General features: G+C 49.3%; 1 protein-coding gene across 4 annotated transcripts in view; it reads left to right on the forward strand.

Moving 5' to 3' along the window:
• Positions 1 to 14,932, forward strand: part of Myo5c (myosin VC) — a 76,992-nt gene that overhangs the window by 40,131 nt on the left and 21,929 nt on the right. For all 4 annotated transcript variants that reach the window (XR_007589378.1, XR_007589379.1, XM_050126919.1 and 1 more), the window contains exons 15-25: positions 62 to 196; positions 692 to 789; positions 1,977 to 2,063; positions 3,446 to 3,557; positions 4,149 to 4,360; positions 6,193 to 6,358; positions 6,616 to 6,762; positions 7,552 to 7,716; positions 8,870 to 8,963; positions 10,509 to 10,572; positions 13,141 to 13,321. Coding sequence is in view for 2 of the 4 variants with exons in the window: in XM_050126919.1 (XP_049982876.1) it covers positions 62 to 196; positions 692 to 789; positions 1,977 to 2,063; positions 3,446 to 3,557; positions 4,149 to 4,360; positions 6,193 to 6,358; positions 6,616 to 6,762; positions 7,552 to 7,716; positions 8,870 to 8,963; positions 10,509 to 10,572; positions 13,141 to 13,321 (1,461 nt within the window). In the remaining 2 variants the exon portion in view is untranslated. The remainder of the gene's footprint in view (positions 1 to 61; positions 197 to 691; positions 790 to 1,976; positions 2,064 to 3,445; positions 3,558 to 4,148; positions 4,361 to 6,192; positions 6,359 to 6,615; positions 6,763 to 7,551; positions 7,717 to 8,869; positions 8,964 to 10,508; positions 10,573 to 13,140; positions 13,322 to 14,932) is intronic.

The raw sequence follows: 14,932 nt of genomic DNA on the forward strand, positions 1-14,932 counted from the left end.
GTGCCGGTGAGGACTGTCAGTCAACAGTTGGGGACATTAAATCCCTCTCTGTTCCTTACAGTTTCACCTCTGCGCCACCTTTTTCCAAGAAACCCCTGTTGCGTCTTCTCCCTTTGGGGCAATGATCACAGTTAAATCTGCAAAGCAGGTCATCAAGCCAAACAGCAAGCACTTCCGGACCACAGTAGGGAGCAAGGTACACGGGAGCCGGAATGAGGTGGGAGCTGGTTGCCAGTAGGCCCAGACTCTGGGGAGTCAGACACCTGTGGGACCCACAGTCCAGGTCTGGCTGCTGACACCAGGCTTCTTCTAGTTCACCTGTTAAACTCCCAACTCCAATTCAACGCATCCCAGCGCCCTTCCCGACCTGTGCATGGTCATAAGGTTCATTAGTTCTCTGCTGCAGGGAACCTGGTCAGGGTGTATTGGGGGGAAGGTAGTGTACCCAGGTACTCACAGAAGCCAAAACAGGATGTTAGGTCCCATGGAATTAGAGTTATAGGCATCTGTGAACCACCCAATGGGACTGCTGGGAACAAAACTCGGGTCCTCCAATAGAGCCTCAAGTACTCTTAACTACTGAACCATCTCTCCAGCCCTAAAATGACCTCTCACTCATCAGCTTCATTTGTCTTGATCTAAGTATTAAATCATCACAGAGCGACCTCTGACCTCTGGTCCTGCTTCCTAGTTCCGCAGCTCTCTGTCCTTGCTCATGGAGACCCTCAATGCCACCACACCCCACTATGTCCGGTGCATCAAGCCAAATGATTGCAAGTTGCCCTTTGAGTAAGTATTTTTGTCAAGCCCTGCAAAAGCGGCATCCTACCATAACCAATGGCAGCTTAAGGAAGGAAGAGTTCACTTGAGCTAAGGGTTCCCCAGGGAGACTCCCCCCCAACGGTGAAGGAGGCATGGCAGCAGGCAGCCAGAGCAAGAAGATGAGATCTCATGGCTCTGTTCACACGCAGGGGAGCAGAGAGAGCAACTGGAAATGGGCCAAGGCTATAAACTCTCTAAGTACTCCCCCACCCACGAGCTCCCTCCAACAAAGCGCCCGCTGAAGATTCCATGACCTTCCCAAGCAGGCTACAGCTGGGAACCAAGTGTTTGAAGACCTGAGCCTGTGGCAGCCTTTTCGCACTCAAATGACTGTGATTTTGGAATTTGCTGAGATTCCCTCATGAACTTTACACTGTTTCTGAGTTCTTTAATGATTCAAACAGTGTTGCCTTTTATATATATGCTAGCGGGACTTCTCTGGTTAAACCACCTCAACTCCAGGGCTGAGCAAAGGGACTAAGTCTGAAATCATTGTCTCGTCAGACACCGGGACCCATGCCCCTCTACTTGTATAAGGGGGCATCTGTCCATGTGAAGGAGTGGGGTGAGGGTCAGAGGCACCCTGAAATGTAGCATGAGACATCAGATGTGTTCTTAGGGGTCCTGGAGTAAAAGTCCCTAACCAATGACTGTAGATCAGGAAGTCCTTTTTGCCTACTGGAGCTAAAAGAGAAGTCCATAGAGTGGGCTGTCAGTGGAGGTGCTAAGAGCATCGTGGGTCCCGACAGTGTTAGCCCTGTGTCCTAAGTAAGCCACTGTAGGGTGTTTTGTAAAGGGCATTCGATGCATGCATCTCTTTTTACCTGGTTGTCACTGAAGTTCAATTCAGGAGTTTTCCCCCACAAGGTGGCCTTCCCCCCCTCCCCCGCCCCGCCTGACCTCCCTCAGTCAGAGCTCCTTCCCACACCTACCTACACCCCCAGCTTCTAGACTGTTTCACATCAAGGCTGTTCCAGAACATTCTGTAGATATTTCTGTAGATCTGCAGTGTGCCTGGCACTCTATGGGTGAGTTGAGGGTGAAGGGGCAACCGGGCTGGACCCTGCTGTCCTGAAGTCCAGGCCTCCCAGCCGCACGTGTTCTGGGATCTTCAGTGTCTGTAAGGCCTGACCCCATTGTAAAATTGCTTCAAGGTTTGACTCCAAACGAATCGTCCAGCAGCTGCGAGCCTGTGGCGTTTTAGAAACAATTCGCATCAGCGCCCAGAGCTACCCTTCCAGGTAGGTTGTTGTAAGCAAGAGCACAGTGAAGCCATCAAACGGGACCACATCATTGGTAGAAAGTTTACTGGGGGAATCAAACTGGTGTATGTGTGCGTGTGTTTGTGTGTGTGTGTGTGCGTGTGTGTGTGTGTGTGTGTGTGTAAAACAGGACAGTGGGAAAAGTCCTGTCAATTTTATGGGAGCAGGTAGAGGAGAGGTACAGGGGAGGTGGGTGTGGTGGGTATAGCCTGGGGTTAGCATGGCTCTAGCCTGAGGATGAGGGTCGGGATTTTTGACTTGTCGCAGACTTGTTTGGGTTAAACAGGACCTGGATGCCCTTTGCCAGAGTTGGTTGCCTGTAGAGAACAGAAAGGAGAAGCAATGGCTTTTTCCTGACAAAGAGAAACCTGCTTCACAAGATTTCTGAGGAAGGCTGTTTAGGTTTTTGTTTACTCAATAGCAGCTCTTCTGTTTACCCAACAGAGTCCAGGCTGAGCTGGTCTAGGCTGTCATCTGAATGACACCCTAAGACACTGTCAGAAGCCCTGCATTTTTGGGGGGTGCACTTTGGGCCTACCAGTTACCCTCATTCAGGTGTTTGCTGAGAACAGAGGGGGTAGTGGCAGTATTTTTCTACATGGTTTGCATTTTGTCTGGTGCATCGTCCTGGAGGAAGGCCGGGGAGAATTCCCCCTCTTTCGTCACTGTGACAGAATACCCCAGGAGACAAGGGAGGCAGGGTTATTTTGGCTCGTGGTTTCAGAGGTTTTGGTCTGTGGCCATTTGCCTTTGTTGTTTCTGGGCACAGCATCATGGCAAGGGGCACATGTGGACCACAGTGGCTCACCTCACTGTAGACAGGAGGCAGAGAGAGGGACGAGAGGAGGTCAGGGACAAAGCTGTGCCCAGAGTGAGTTACTTCCTCCAGATTAGTCCCATGTCCTTTCTGGTTTCCATGCCCTCCAATAGACTTCGTCTGTGGGTTAATCCATTATTCGGGCCAGAACTCTCAGGATCCAATCTCTTTCGAGAGCCTCACCTCCAAACAATGTGTTAAGGACCTAGTCTTCCACACCCGAGCCTTTGGGAAACATGTAATGTTTGAACTGTGGCAAAGATGCCGTGGGTATCTCAGAAGCACCCAGGACCCCATCTCAGGTTCTGGTGATGGTCCCAGTTGCCTCGTCAGGACAGGAGCTGAGGAGGGCCGGAGGGCCAGAGGGTTGGTTGAATCCGTACATGTAGAAGGTGCACATGGGGGGAGCTTTTGGCATTGACACAGGGAGGGTCACCAGAGCAGGCTCTACCACCTTCCCCGTAGTGGGGGGGGGGGCAACACAGTCCACTGCATGAAGCGCCTCCTCCATGCTACGCCTGCCCAGTTCTCTCTGATTTTGCAGGTGGACATACCTCGAGTTCTACAGCCGCTATGGCATCCTTATGACCCAGCAGGAGCTGTCCCTCGGCGATAAGAAGGAGGTGTGCAAGATAGCCTTGCACAGGTTCATCCAGGTTGGTCTTGCCTGCTGGGATCTCGGGCTCGTTCCAACAGCGTGCCTCTCAAATGTGCCCCTTCACATGCTAGTAAGACAGCGGCGGCCATGCTCACCATGGCAAGATCCCTTAACAGCGGACATTGCCTTTAGGGATCCAAACACTGGGTATCACTGCCATCTCCCTCTGCCTCATCTCTCATGATCCAACATCATCCTCCATGGACCTGGGTCACAGGACATGGTCAGATAAGGCAGTAACCAAGCAGAGTGTTAGTGTCGCTCAGTGTGACTTGAGGTGATTGCTGAGGTGATGAGTTAGGGTGGAAAAGAGATGGCAGGCCACGACAGCCAGGAAATGGGATAGGGACATAAGATGGCAGGCCACGACAGCCAGGAGATGGGATAGGGACGTAAGATGGTCAGCCACGACAGCCAGGAAATGGGATAGGCCGTGAACCCAAAGCCAAGACAGAAAACAATATGCACCTCAAAGCAGACGTTTCTAGATTGTGATTCAGGCTTTTCTGCCTTGTGCCAAAGCTATATATACCAATGGTTTGAAAATCTTTGGATTCTCTCAGTGTCGAATATCTTTCCTCTCTTCCAGGATTCTAACCAGTACCAGTTTGGTAGAACCAAAATTTTTTTCAGAGCGGGACAAGTGGCTTATTTAGAGAAACTCCGCTTGGATAAACTGAGGCAGAGTTGTATTGTGATTCAAAAGCATGTGCGGGGCTGGCTGCAGAGGAGGAAGTTCCTCCGAGAGAGACAAGCTGCTCTGACAATCCAGCAGTATTTCCGGGGTCAGCAAACAGTGAGGTAAGTGGGTAAGGAAGGTTGTCACTGGGTCATACCAATTACTTCCAGGTCAACAGTGGAGCATGCTGGATTCATAGAGAGCAGCTAGACCGTAGGGCAATCGCTGCTGATGTGCCCAGGAGGAGGGGCAGCTGAGGACAGGAACCTTGCTCTTGCTCCTTACACAGGTATGGGTGGGGGAAGTCCCCACCAGTGACCATGAGCCTGGATAGGAGAAGGACCTGTCCTGTGTGCTATCTCTTCCCAGGCAGCATGACTGTTCTTTTTCATATGATCTAATATAGGGATTATCTCATGGTTGTTTTACGTACATTTCTTGGCCATTCACAAATCCTCCTCCATGGGCTTATACGTTCTGAAGGGAAGAGCCTATGTTCACCTCCAGACCTTTAGGCCGATGTTAACAAACTTTCCTATACAGAGCCAGTTAGTAACTATTTGAGACTTTAACAGTTCATAACTGTTAGGAAAAAATATCCTAAGACAGGTGGCTCTGCTGGCACAAAGAAATCCAATTAGGTCAGATCAAACCAAATTAAAATGCCCATCATTTTATTAAATACAGTGCTCTCGGGCGGCCAAGTGCATGGTGGGGAGACAAGAAAGCGGGGAGCACATGCAAACCTGGTACCACGTGTTTCTCCTCTGGGAGCCCACTGAAATACCCTGTGGGAGTGGCATGCTGGGATTTGGAGTCCAGACTAATGCAACTCCCAGAACAGGGGCCTGGGTCGGGGGCCAGGGGCTGGGGCCACACGTCAGACTTAATAATGACCTCTGAGGCAACTTCTGCTGTCATAGCCTGAAAGCAGACACATGCATGAGTCTATTATCCGTTGCTGTAAGAAAAGGCCTGAGGGTTGTTCAGCTTATAATTTTGGAGAACAAATTGTTTTTGGCCTTTGATAATGACCTCCATTGCTGTGACACAGTGCGACAGAGAAAGTAGGCAGAAAGAGCCACGTGGGAAAGGGGCCAAGTTCATGGAGCTCCCTCTGTATAAATCCACTCTATTAAGTGTGGTGCTGTGTCCCCATAATCCCAGCACTCAGGACACTGAGTCAGGAGAATGCTGTGGGTTTGAGGCCAGACTCGGCTGCATTATGAGTATAAGGCCATTCAAGATTTTATAGCAACACCCTGTCTCTCCATAAATAAGGGCTGGAGAGAGATGGTATTTCCTGCAGAGAATAACAATTAAGTTATCCATATGGTATATCCAAGCACCATATGGGAACAGCTGGGTATGGGCACACACCTGTGCATCTGTATCACACAGAAACAAAATAAATTCTAAAATAAAGGGATAAAAACCTACTCCCCTTAGCTCTGACTCATAGTGAGCCATTCAGAGGCCCCTACCTTCTGCCGGGCCACCCCACTCTGGGGGGACTCACTAAAGGGCAGCTACAACTACAGCAGCTGCTGTCGGCAGTGTGTGTAGAGCAGCCGCAGGTGTGTCCATGGAGGCTTTATGGTCTCAGCAGATGTGACCCTTTGCTCATCGTCTGTCAACTCTAGATCATGAATGGGTGCATGAGCAAGTGGGGTTTCAGGACACTGTCATCCTCATAGTCCGGATGTGGGCTGTGCACGTGTATATGTGTGTGCCTGTGGATTAACTGGCTTGAGGAGATCCCACGGGGCTCCTCCATGACCGAGTGACCCACACTGAGGTCAGGGTAGGCACAGGCAGGCCTGAAGTTGCATCAGGACAAACCATAGAGACATACCTGAGCCTCTCCTCACTGGAAGGTGCTGCCCACACTCATGATTCACGGTGAAGGGTGAAGCTCTGGCCACCCACTCACAGTGCCATCTCTTCACCCAAGGAAGGCCATCACTGCCACCGCTTTGAAGGAGGCCTGGGCAGCCATCATCCTCCAGAAGCATTGCCGAGGGTACCTGGTCCGCAACCTGTACCAGCTGATCCGTGTGGCCACCATCACCATCCAGGCCTACACCCGTGGCTTCCTGGCCAGGAGGCAGTACCGGAAGGTACGGAGTAGACTCGGGCTGCTGTTCCTCACCATGCCTTCCTCAGTGCAGGGGTTCTAATTAGAGAGGCATCCACATTGCCCTGAGGGGTTGCCTGAGGGGTTGCTTCAGAAGTCTGGGATGAAGGGCTCAGTGGGTCGGTGATGGGAGACTCCTGCCCTGCACTGTGGATGTCCTGGGCTGACTCTCTGGGATGACGGACCTGGAGAGAGAGAAACAGGAGTTCTGGCTGACATCTCACAAGGTTCCCTCTCCAGTTGCTGCAGGAGCACAAGGCTGTGATCCTTCAGAAGTACGCGCGGGCATGGCTGGCCCGGCGTAGATTCCAGAACATCCGCAGGTTTGTGCTCAACATTCAACTGACTTACAGGGTCCAGCGTTTGCAGAAGAAGCTGGAGGATCAGGTAAGGGTGTGTGTGTGTGTGTGTATGTGTGTGTGTGTGTGTGTGTGTGCGCGCGCGCGCGCATGCATGTGTGTGTATGTGTGTGCACATGTGTGTATGTATGTGCATGTTCATGTGTGTAAATGGACATGTGTGTGTGTTTGATCACTCTCTGCCTTATTCTTTTTGAAGCAAGGGCTGTCAGTCAAACCCAGAGCTTGCCCACATGGCCAGTGGTACTTACTAGCCTATTTTCTTTAGGAATCCTGTTTCTACCTTCTAAGACTAGAGTCACAAGCAGCCCCCCCATGATCACCTGACATTATTTTTACAGATTCTGGGAACCCGAACTCTAGCACTTTAACTTTGGAGGCAAGCATTTTAATCTTGGAGCCACCTCCCCAGCCCTCTACTGCCCGCCCGTCTATTCTGACCCGTGGAGTGCGCCGTCTGTGTTGCCCACCCCATGGTCTCCAGAGATACCCAAATTCCCTCTTTAGAAGTCGTTTTTTATCAAATAGTCCTAACTCAGGTCGATGGATGAAAGCACAGCATATGATTTTTGAGGTAAACACAACTTAGCCTCTAGTGTTAAAATTATTGCGGAGTCCCACAAGCAGATGGACCGCCCATGACATGCGTCACCAGCTCAGAAAGACTCCACCTCGCTCAGTTCTGTGGGAAAAGGCTAACAAATGTCACTTGTGGGAAATGCGACTGTGGTAGATAGATGCCACGGTGCTGCGTGAGGCGTGAATGCAGCGGCTGCTTCGCTCTGAACAAACCCCTGACGTCTGAGTCTTTCTTCAGAGCAGAGAGAACCATGGACTGGTGGAGAAACTGACCAGCCTGGCCGCGCTGCGGGCTGGTGACCTGGAAAAGATTCAGAAGCTGGAAGCAGAGCTGGAACGAGCGGCCACCCACCGACACAGCTATGAAGAGAAGGGCAGGAGATACAGGGACACAGTGGAGGAGGTCAGAAGGGTCCCACGTGGGGCGTCCACACTCCCGTCTCTGCAGAGGAGGCAAATGTTGCTCGTGCCACAATAAAGCATGGACTTCACAGCCCTGACAGAGAGAGCCCAGCGGCCTGGACTCTGGGGGGAATCGTGTGCTTAGGGCAGGGACCAGCTGCTCTCCCTGTCCTTTACAAGTGGACACAAGGCCTAAGGGACACTGCTGGCTGCTTCCTTCTTCCCTCCGCTCTGTCGCTTGTCTACCTGCATGGGCCCTGGAGGCACCTGTCTCTGACTTGCGCTGCAGAACCTGGGGAAGAGTTTATCTCTGTGGTCGAGTGAGAAATCCCAACATCCTAGATTTGTATCTTGACTTTGCTGCTGGCTAAAGTGCAGCTTGGTCAAGTCACCGACCCTCTGAACTTTAGCTTCCTTGTATTTAAAATCGAAATGACAAAGGTGGGGGCTAGAAAAAGATTTAAGGGTAAAGTTTTCCCGGGAAATAACTTAGTCAGTGCGCACCATGGGCCCCACAAAGGCATGAGCAGGTGAATCTAGCATATTCTGAGTCTCTTCCATTACCGTCCATTCTCCTGTGCCTTCCAAAGGCTTGAAGTTCCCACATTCATAGCCATGGGCACCCTGGGGGTTTCCCTTTGCCCTCCCTGTGACCTAGTACTCGAGATGCCCACAATGCTGCTGATGCCCTTTCTGGCTCTGCCCGTCATGGCCATCACCATCACTGGGTCTACACTTCCAGCCCCGCAGGCCTCTCTCATCAAGAGAAGCTGAAGTAACAGATTCTGCCCTGCTCCCCCCCCCCTTCTACACCACAGAAGTATAAACATAGGAAGCCAGTGTGTGTTGTGACCTAAGCAGCTATTACCACAGTTGGACTAATGAGCCCTGTGTACCCAGAGCTCAGGAGAGGCCTGAGACAGTCCTTGGACTTGGGCTTTTCTCGCAGGTGTCAGCCGTCAGTCATGGCCTGGGAGGTGGGTGGGACCAGTCTCTAATTTGAAGTCCCCTGGGGCCCCCGATTCTGTCACTGGTGCGGTTGTTACTCCGGCCTAAGCTGAGCAAGCGCATGTTATTGAAGAGCACATCGCTCGTCACAAGGGCCGGCGGCAGAGACTTCACCAAGGTGTCCTCATGTCCCTTCCTTTCACTAGAGGTTGTCGAAGCTGCAGAAGCACAATGCAGAGCTGGAGTTGCAGAAAGAGCAAGCAGAGCTGACGCTGCAAGAGAAGACCGAGGAGCTGAAAGGTAGCCAGCACTGGGCGTCACTCAGCAGTGTGGGTGTGACCCGGCCTCCGCTCTGTACTCGGCCATCACGCATCAAGGGGATAAGTGCATTTAGAAGGTGCTCGCCTTACCCCATCTGCGCCTCATAGTCAGTAGCCCTAAGGTTTGCCCAAGGACAAGAATGTGAGTGTGTGGTGTGTTGTGTACGTGTGCATACTGTTTTGTTTGTGTGTGTGTGAGTGTATGTGAGAGTGTATATATATATGTGTGTGTGTGAGTGTATGTGAGAGTGTATATATATATGTGTGTGAGTGTGTGTGAGTATATGAGAATTTGTGTATGCGTGTGAGCATGTTAGAGTATGAATAGGTGAGAGTATAATAGTGTGCAGAAGAGTGTCAGTGCAATAGTGTGTGTGCAAGCTTGTGAGAGAGTGCATGTGCATAGTTTTGTTGACGTTAGCTCGAGTCAGGAAAGAACCAGGCTAACTAAAAGATAAAACAATTAGATTTTTATTTATTATAAGGGGAAAAAACTCACAAAACAGGAAAAGGAAGTCCAAGCTCAGCGGTGCTGTGAGGGAACCACACAGAGAGAGGGCACCTGGGCCGCACACGCCCTTTTTCTCTGGGCCCCAGAAAGCCACACCCTAACTTGGTCCCACCTCTTAAAGATAATTGGTTGGCAAAGATTCCCCATCAGAGTTTGTGGGTGTTCATGAGTGTGTAAGTGTGTGGAGTATGTATGCATTTAGAGTGTACAGTTCTGTATGAGTGTGAGGAAGTGTGAGAATATGAACATGTGTAAGTGTATAAGAGTGTGTAATAGTGTATGAATGTAAGTGTGGGGACACAAGTGTGGTAAGAGTGAGTGTGTACAAATATGAGTGTGTGTGTTTAAGAGTATCCATGAATGTATGAGTGTATAAGAGTGTGCATGGGTGTGGGTGTGTAAGAGTGTACATATGAAAGAGTATTCCTGAGTGTGTGTATGGAGATGTATGGATGAGCACGTATTTAAGAGTGTCCGTGAACATATGAGTGTATATAAGTGTAAGCACCTTGTGAGTGGCCTAAGGGACCTTGCATACATTCTGCCCAGCGTGTGGACTAAAGGGCCCCAGGCCTAGGGTATGAGGCAGCTGGGGTTCCAGCAAGAAGGCGCTCCCTGATGGTGGCCCGGGCCTTGGAGCCCACAGAGTCAGTAAGGAGCAGAGAAGTCGAGAAGGTATCTGGAGCCTGAGCAGGGAGGGCTCACACCCCTCCATCCCACCCCCTGCACACTTTTTATTACACTGTTTCAAAGGTTTTCTAACTTCTTGCTGTAAAAGTTGCCATAGGAATATTGAAGTTCTAAGAAGTGTAGCTTGGTACCAATTGGCACGTTTGGATGGATACTTTTAATAGAACTGTTGTTTCGCAGCCCCCTTGCCTATGTCTAGTTATGAAGGGTGCACGTGTCTCCTTGAGTCCCAGCTAAATGAACCCTCCACGGTGATTGGGAAGTGGGAGATAGTTCAGACGTTGTCTTGGTGGATTTGTTTCAAAGAGTGTTCTCTGTCCACAGAACAAATGGACAAGCTCACCAGGCAGCTGTTTGATGACGTGCAAAAAGAGGAACAGCAAAGACTGTAAGAGACCCTGGCCTCAAAGCCAGTACCCGCCCACTCAGCTAGCCTCCCTTTCCGTCTTTCTCCTTTTCTCTCCCGCCCTCTTCTCCCCTTCCTTCTTTCCTTCCTCCCTCTCTCCCTTCCTCCTTTTCTGGCTTTTTCCTCCTTTTCATGTATCACTAGCTGGCCTCGAACCTCCTCCATTAGCCAAGGATGTCTTTGAACCTCTGACCCTCCTGCCTCTCCCTCTCCAGTGCTGGGATTACAGCTATGCACCAACCACCACTGCTGGTTTCTGCATTGCAGGGAATGGATCCTAGGGCCGCATGCTTGCCAGGCAAGCCTCCACCAGCAGCTACATCCCTATCTGCTCTCTATTTTCTGTTTTGCTTCTCAGCTTGTAACTAGCATAATCCAGATCCAGGTAGTCAGGGTGTGGATTTGGTTTTTTTTGTTGTTGTTGTTGGTTTGTTTTTTGTTTTTTTTGTTTTTTTTTTTTTGAACAAGTGGGAATTTTAGTCTCAAGGGCGCAGTTCTATAGTGTACAGCCTCAAATGATGCCCGTGGTCTAGGGTTGTTCATACTCTTCCTGCTGATGGACCCTCACTGGTCCCCATGACCTTGGGTTGGACCAGCCCTCTTCCTGTCTCAGTTATAAACCATCTGCTAACTCCCAGAGATTCCAGTCTGGACCCCCTCTTCTCTGATGGGGTCAGTAGTTTCTAGATCTAAGTGGGGGGCATGATGGAATGATGGGAAAATGTGGAATATTCTTGTCGTGTTTCTTGGGAGACAAAGTCTCAGGGAAGCCTGGGATGAGGTTCTACTTTGCCGTGCAGTTCGCCGAAAACCGTGGCCTCAGTAAGGAGGTGGGTAAGGAGACTCCCAAAGGCTGAGGAGACAGCTGCACAGCTGAGCGCCCTGCTGTCTGCCTGGGAGAGGCTGTGCTGGCCCGTCAAGTGAGCAACACTCTTAGCCCTCCTTGCAGCTCCGTTTGGTCCCTGGTCATCTACCTGTGCATGCTTGGCCCTGTCACAGTCCTCAGAGGCACAAACCATGACAGACCCAGCAGGTTCAGGTGGCAGGTCTGAATTTCGTTGTACCTCAGGCTCCAGGGTTTTCTTTTTTGTTTGTTTTCTGGTCTCTTGAGAATACTGTAGTGGATTGGGTTTGTTTTTTGGTGGTGGTGGGGGAGGTGTTACAAAGTTTAAAGATTTATTAATATCTACAAAAGGAGATAAAAATCTTTGTGGAGCCAGACTTTGAGGAAGCCACAAAGACTTCCTCAGAGTCTTTTCTTTGGTGCTAACACAGCAAATACGTCAAGAGTGTAGGTTGACATCCCAGCAGTGGGAGGCTCCGGGTGGGAGGCTCTGGGTGCGAGGTTTCGCAGCATCCCACCAGCCTGAGGGCTGCAGGAAGTTAACAGAGCTCTTGGGTCTGCCTTAGTTCTGACTGAACTCTGTGGACTAGACAAAGTTGGTCTAGGTCACATGACTCCTTTCTGCTGGTTTCTTAGTTCATTGTCACCTGTTGAATTCAGTGACCCGTTTACAAGAAATTGGGTTTCCACACACTTTGGAGCACTTGGCTTTGCTGAAATATATTCTAAATTTTTTTAAGTGGGCTGGACAGATGGATTAATAGTTATGAGTGCTTGCTGAACAACCAGAGTTTGAAGCCCAGCACTCATATAGGCTGGGTGTCCCAAGACACCTACATTTCCAGCTCTGAGGGGCGTGATGCCCTCTTCTGGCCTCCATGTGCAAAGGTGCAAACATCAGGGTACACACGTGTGCATGCAATCACAGACATGCAGACACCTGCTTACACACACACACACACACACACAAATAAGTAAAATAAATCATTTTCAGATTTCTCAGAAACCGAGACCCCTGAATACAGAGATGGCCTGTATTATGGCCTCTGCTTTTGTTCCTTACCTGAGAAGCTTGTGGCCAGAATGGTTTTGCTTTCATAATTTTCCATTGACACAGACTTCACCAAGAGAGCACCCCTCCCAAATCCTAAATCCTAAATCCTAGGATAGTCCCAAATCCTAAATAAATTCAGAGGTGGAAACCTTTCATTAGCACACTGGTGGTGCAGTTTCGGATTTTAGAATTTCTCGTTCAGTTTTGGGAATTTGGGATGCTCAGCCGTATTTGTTGAGGACTAAATAAGACCCCTGGGGGGTCCTGGGAAAGGACTAGAACGTGGCAGAATATGCTGAGGGATGGGCACCCCATTCAGAGGACAGCGTGGAACCCAGGGATGACTTTGAGATCACAGCGCCCCAGCACCTAGTGTGACTTGAAGTCCTGCCTCTCTATCTTGTGCTCCCTGTGATCTTGAGACAGAGTCTCACACCAGGAGCTCTAAAGCATTGGTTTCAGACTATGAGAACAGGATACATGCTAAAAAAACAGGACCATGGGCTTCTGCAAGGGTGGCATAGGTCACAACAAGCCTGTCTCCTCTTTTGGCATGGAGGTGTCTCCTCTCTATATTTTCAGAATACTATATATTTTGTTCAAAGACTATAAAAACAAATCTAAGTTTATCTTTTCTTCTTTTGCTGTCTAGACTTCTTGAAAAAAGTTTTGAGCTGAAAACGCAGGCCTATGAGAAACAGATAGCGTCTCTGAGAGAAGAAATTAAAGCCCTGAAGGACGAGAGGACGCAGCTCCATCATCAGCTGGAGGAGGGCCGGCTCACCTCTGACAGCCTGAAAGGGGAGGTGGCTCGACTGACCAAGCAAGCAAAGGTAGGGTGTGCTGGCTTTTAGGTCTCTGGTGATGCCCTTGATCTGCACAGAGATAGCGGAAAGGTCTCAGATTTGGGGTTCAGTTTGGAGACAGCTCAGGTGCGCTGTCCTTTTTGGTAAGATATTTATTAATACCATTGTCAGCATGGTAGGGATTTTGAAGAGAGCTCAGATGAAGCATTGTGTATATGAGGGGGCTTTCGTATGGATTCAGGCAGAATGAGGAGGTGTTTGACGAGTAGCCAGTACTATATGCTGGTAGTCAGGTTATCCTGGATTCCTGGGTGGCAGGGGCAGCAGCAAGGATCCAGTCCTTTAGCTAAGTAAGGTGTGCCCATCCTACAGGAGGTGCCCCCTCTAGCCTCTGCTTGCTTAGATGCTTGGGAGCATCCTCTGGGGAAGTGAGAATCAGAGTCACAGCGGGGTGCTTGCTTCTCAGAGCAGCTGAGAAGGTGAAATAGAAAAGGGCAGATGCAGGTTGAGTGTGGCCCGAGCAGCTGCTAGCCCAGCCAAAGCATCTCTGTGTTCCCAAGACATCAAACAGCAGGCGTAGCCCTACAGACTGACGGCACACAACACCCCAGTGCTCTGTTCCCCCAAGTCCAAGTCCCAGACACTGCACTGTCTGAAACTGTATTTCATGTTTCTCACAGCTTCTGACACTGCCAGGTTGTAATTATACAGTTATTTAAACAGACTGACTAAAAGAATACTTCCAATTTAAATTATATATTCCGGAAAACCCTTATCACTTATCATGTTTTCAACTTAAGAATACCTGTACTAAAGTAAAATTGTTATAATCTTCCACTTTATCAGAAAATTCACGAGTGATGGTCCACGCCTGAAGAGGCCGCCCCGTCAGTAGAATTCAGGTGTAGTGCACACTCCTGTAATCCCAGCACTGGGGAGATGGAGGCCGGAGAGCCAGGAGGAAGCTCAAGCTCTCCTCAGCTGCACAGGGAGCTAGAGGCCAGACTAGACGATGAGGCCCTGTCTCCAGAAACCCATTCCAGAGCACTGAATACACTTAATGATGAAGTATTACACATTTTAAATTGTTAAGAGAATAAATTTCAACATTCTCAACTGCAAAAATGGCAGGTTTTTGAGAGAGTTGTGTGTTTGTTATCTTGACTTGATTTTCCACATTGCATTCATAAATCATAACCTTACTTTGTCACCCACAAATATATGTGATTATACTTTGTCAATCTATAATAAAAGTTTTAAAAAAATGAAATTTACAAGTAGAGCAGGAAAAATCACATAGAAAAATATTTTCATTGCTTAAGCAAGCGTTAAAATACCAGAGCTGGGTTGGAAAGATGGCTCAGAGGGTAAGGGCTCTGGCTGCCCTTCCCGAGGTCCCAAGTTCAGTTCCCAGCAGCCACCTAGTGGCTCACAACCATCTATAATGAGATCTGATGCCCTCTTCTGGTATGCAGGCAGAATACTGTATATATAACAAACAAATCTTTAAAAAGTTTTGAAAAAAATAAATAAAATACCAGCGTTATCTATATTTTATAAAATATATAAATATTCATAGAAATTTAATAAAAAGTTCTTGATAAAAATAAATTTTAAAAGAACAATAAGTAAGGTGTG

This window comes from Alexandromys fortis, unplaced genomic scaffold, assembly GCF_014885135.2.
Source record: "Alexandromys fortis isolate MF-2015 unplaced genomic scaffold, M_Fortis_MF-2015_v1.1 scaffold_22, whole genome shotgun sequence".
NCBI classification, from domain to species: Eukaryota; Metazoa; Chordata; class Mammalia; order Rodentia; family Cricetidae; genus Alexandromys; species Alexandromys fortis.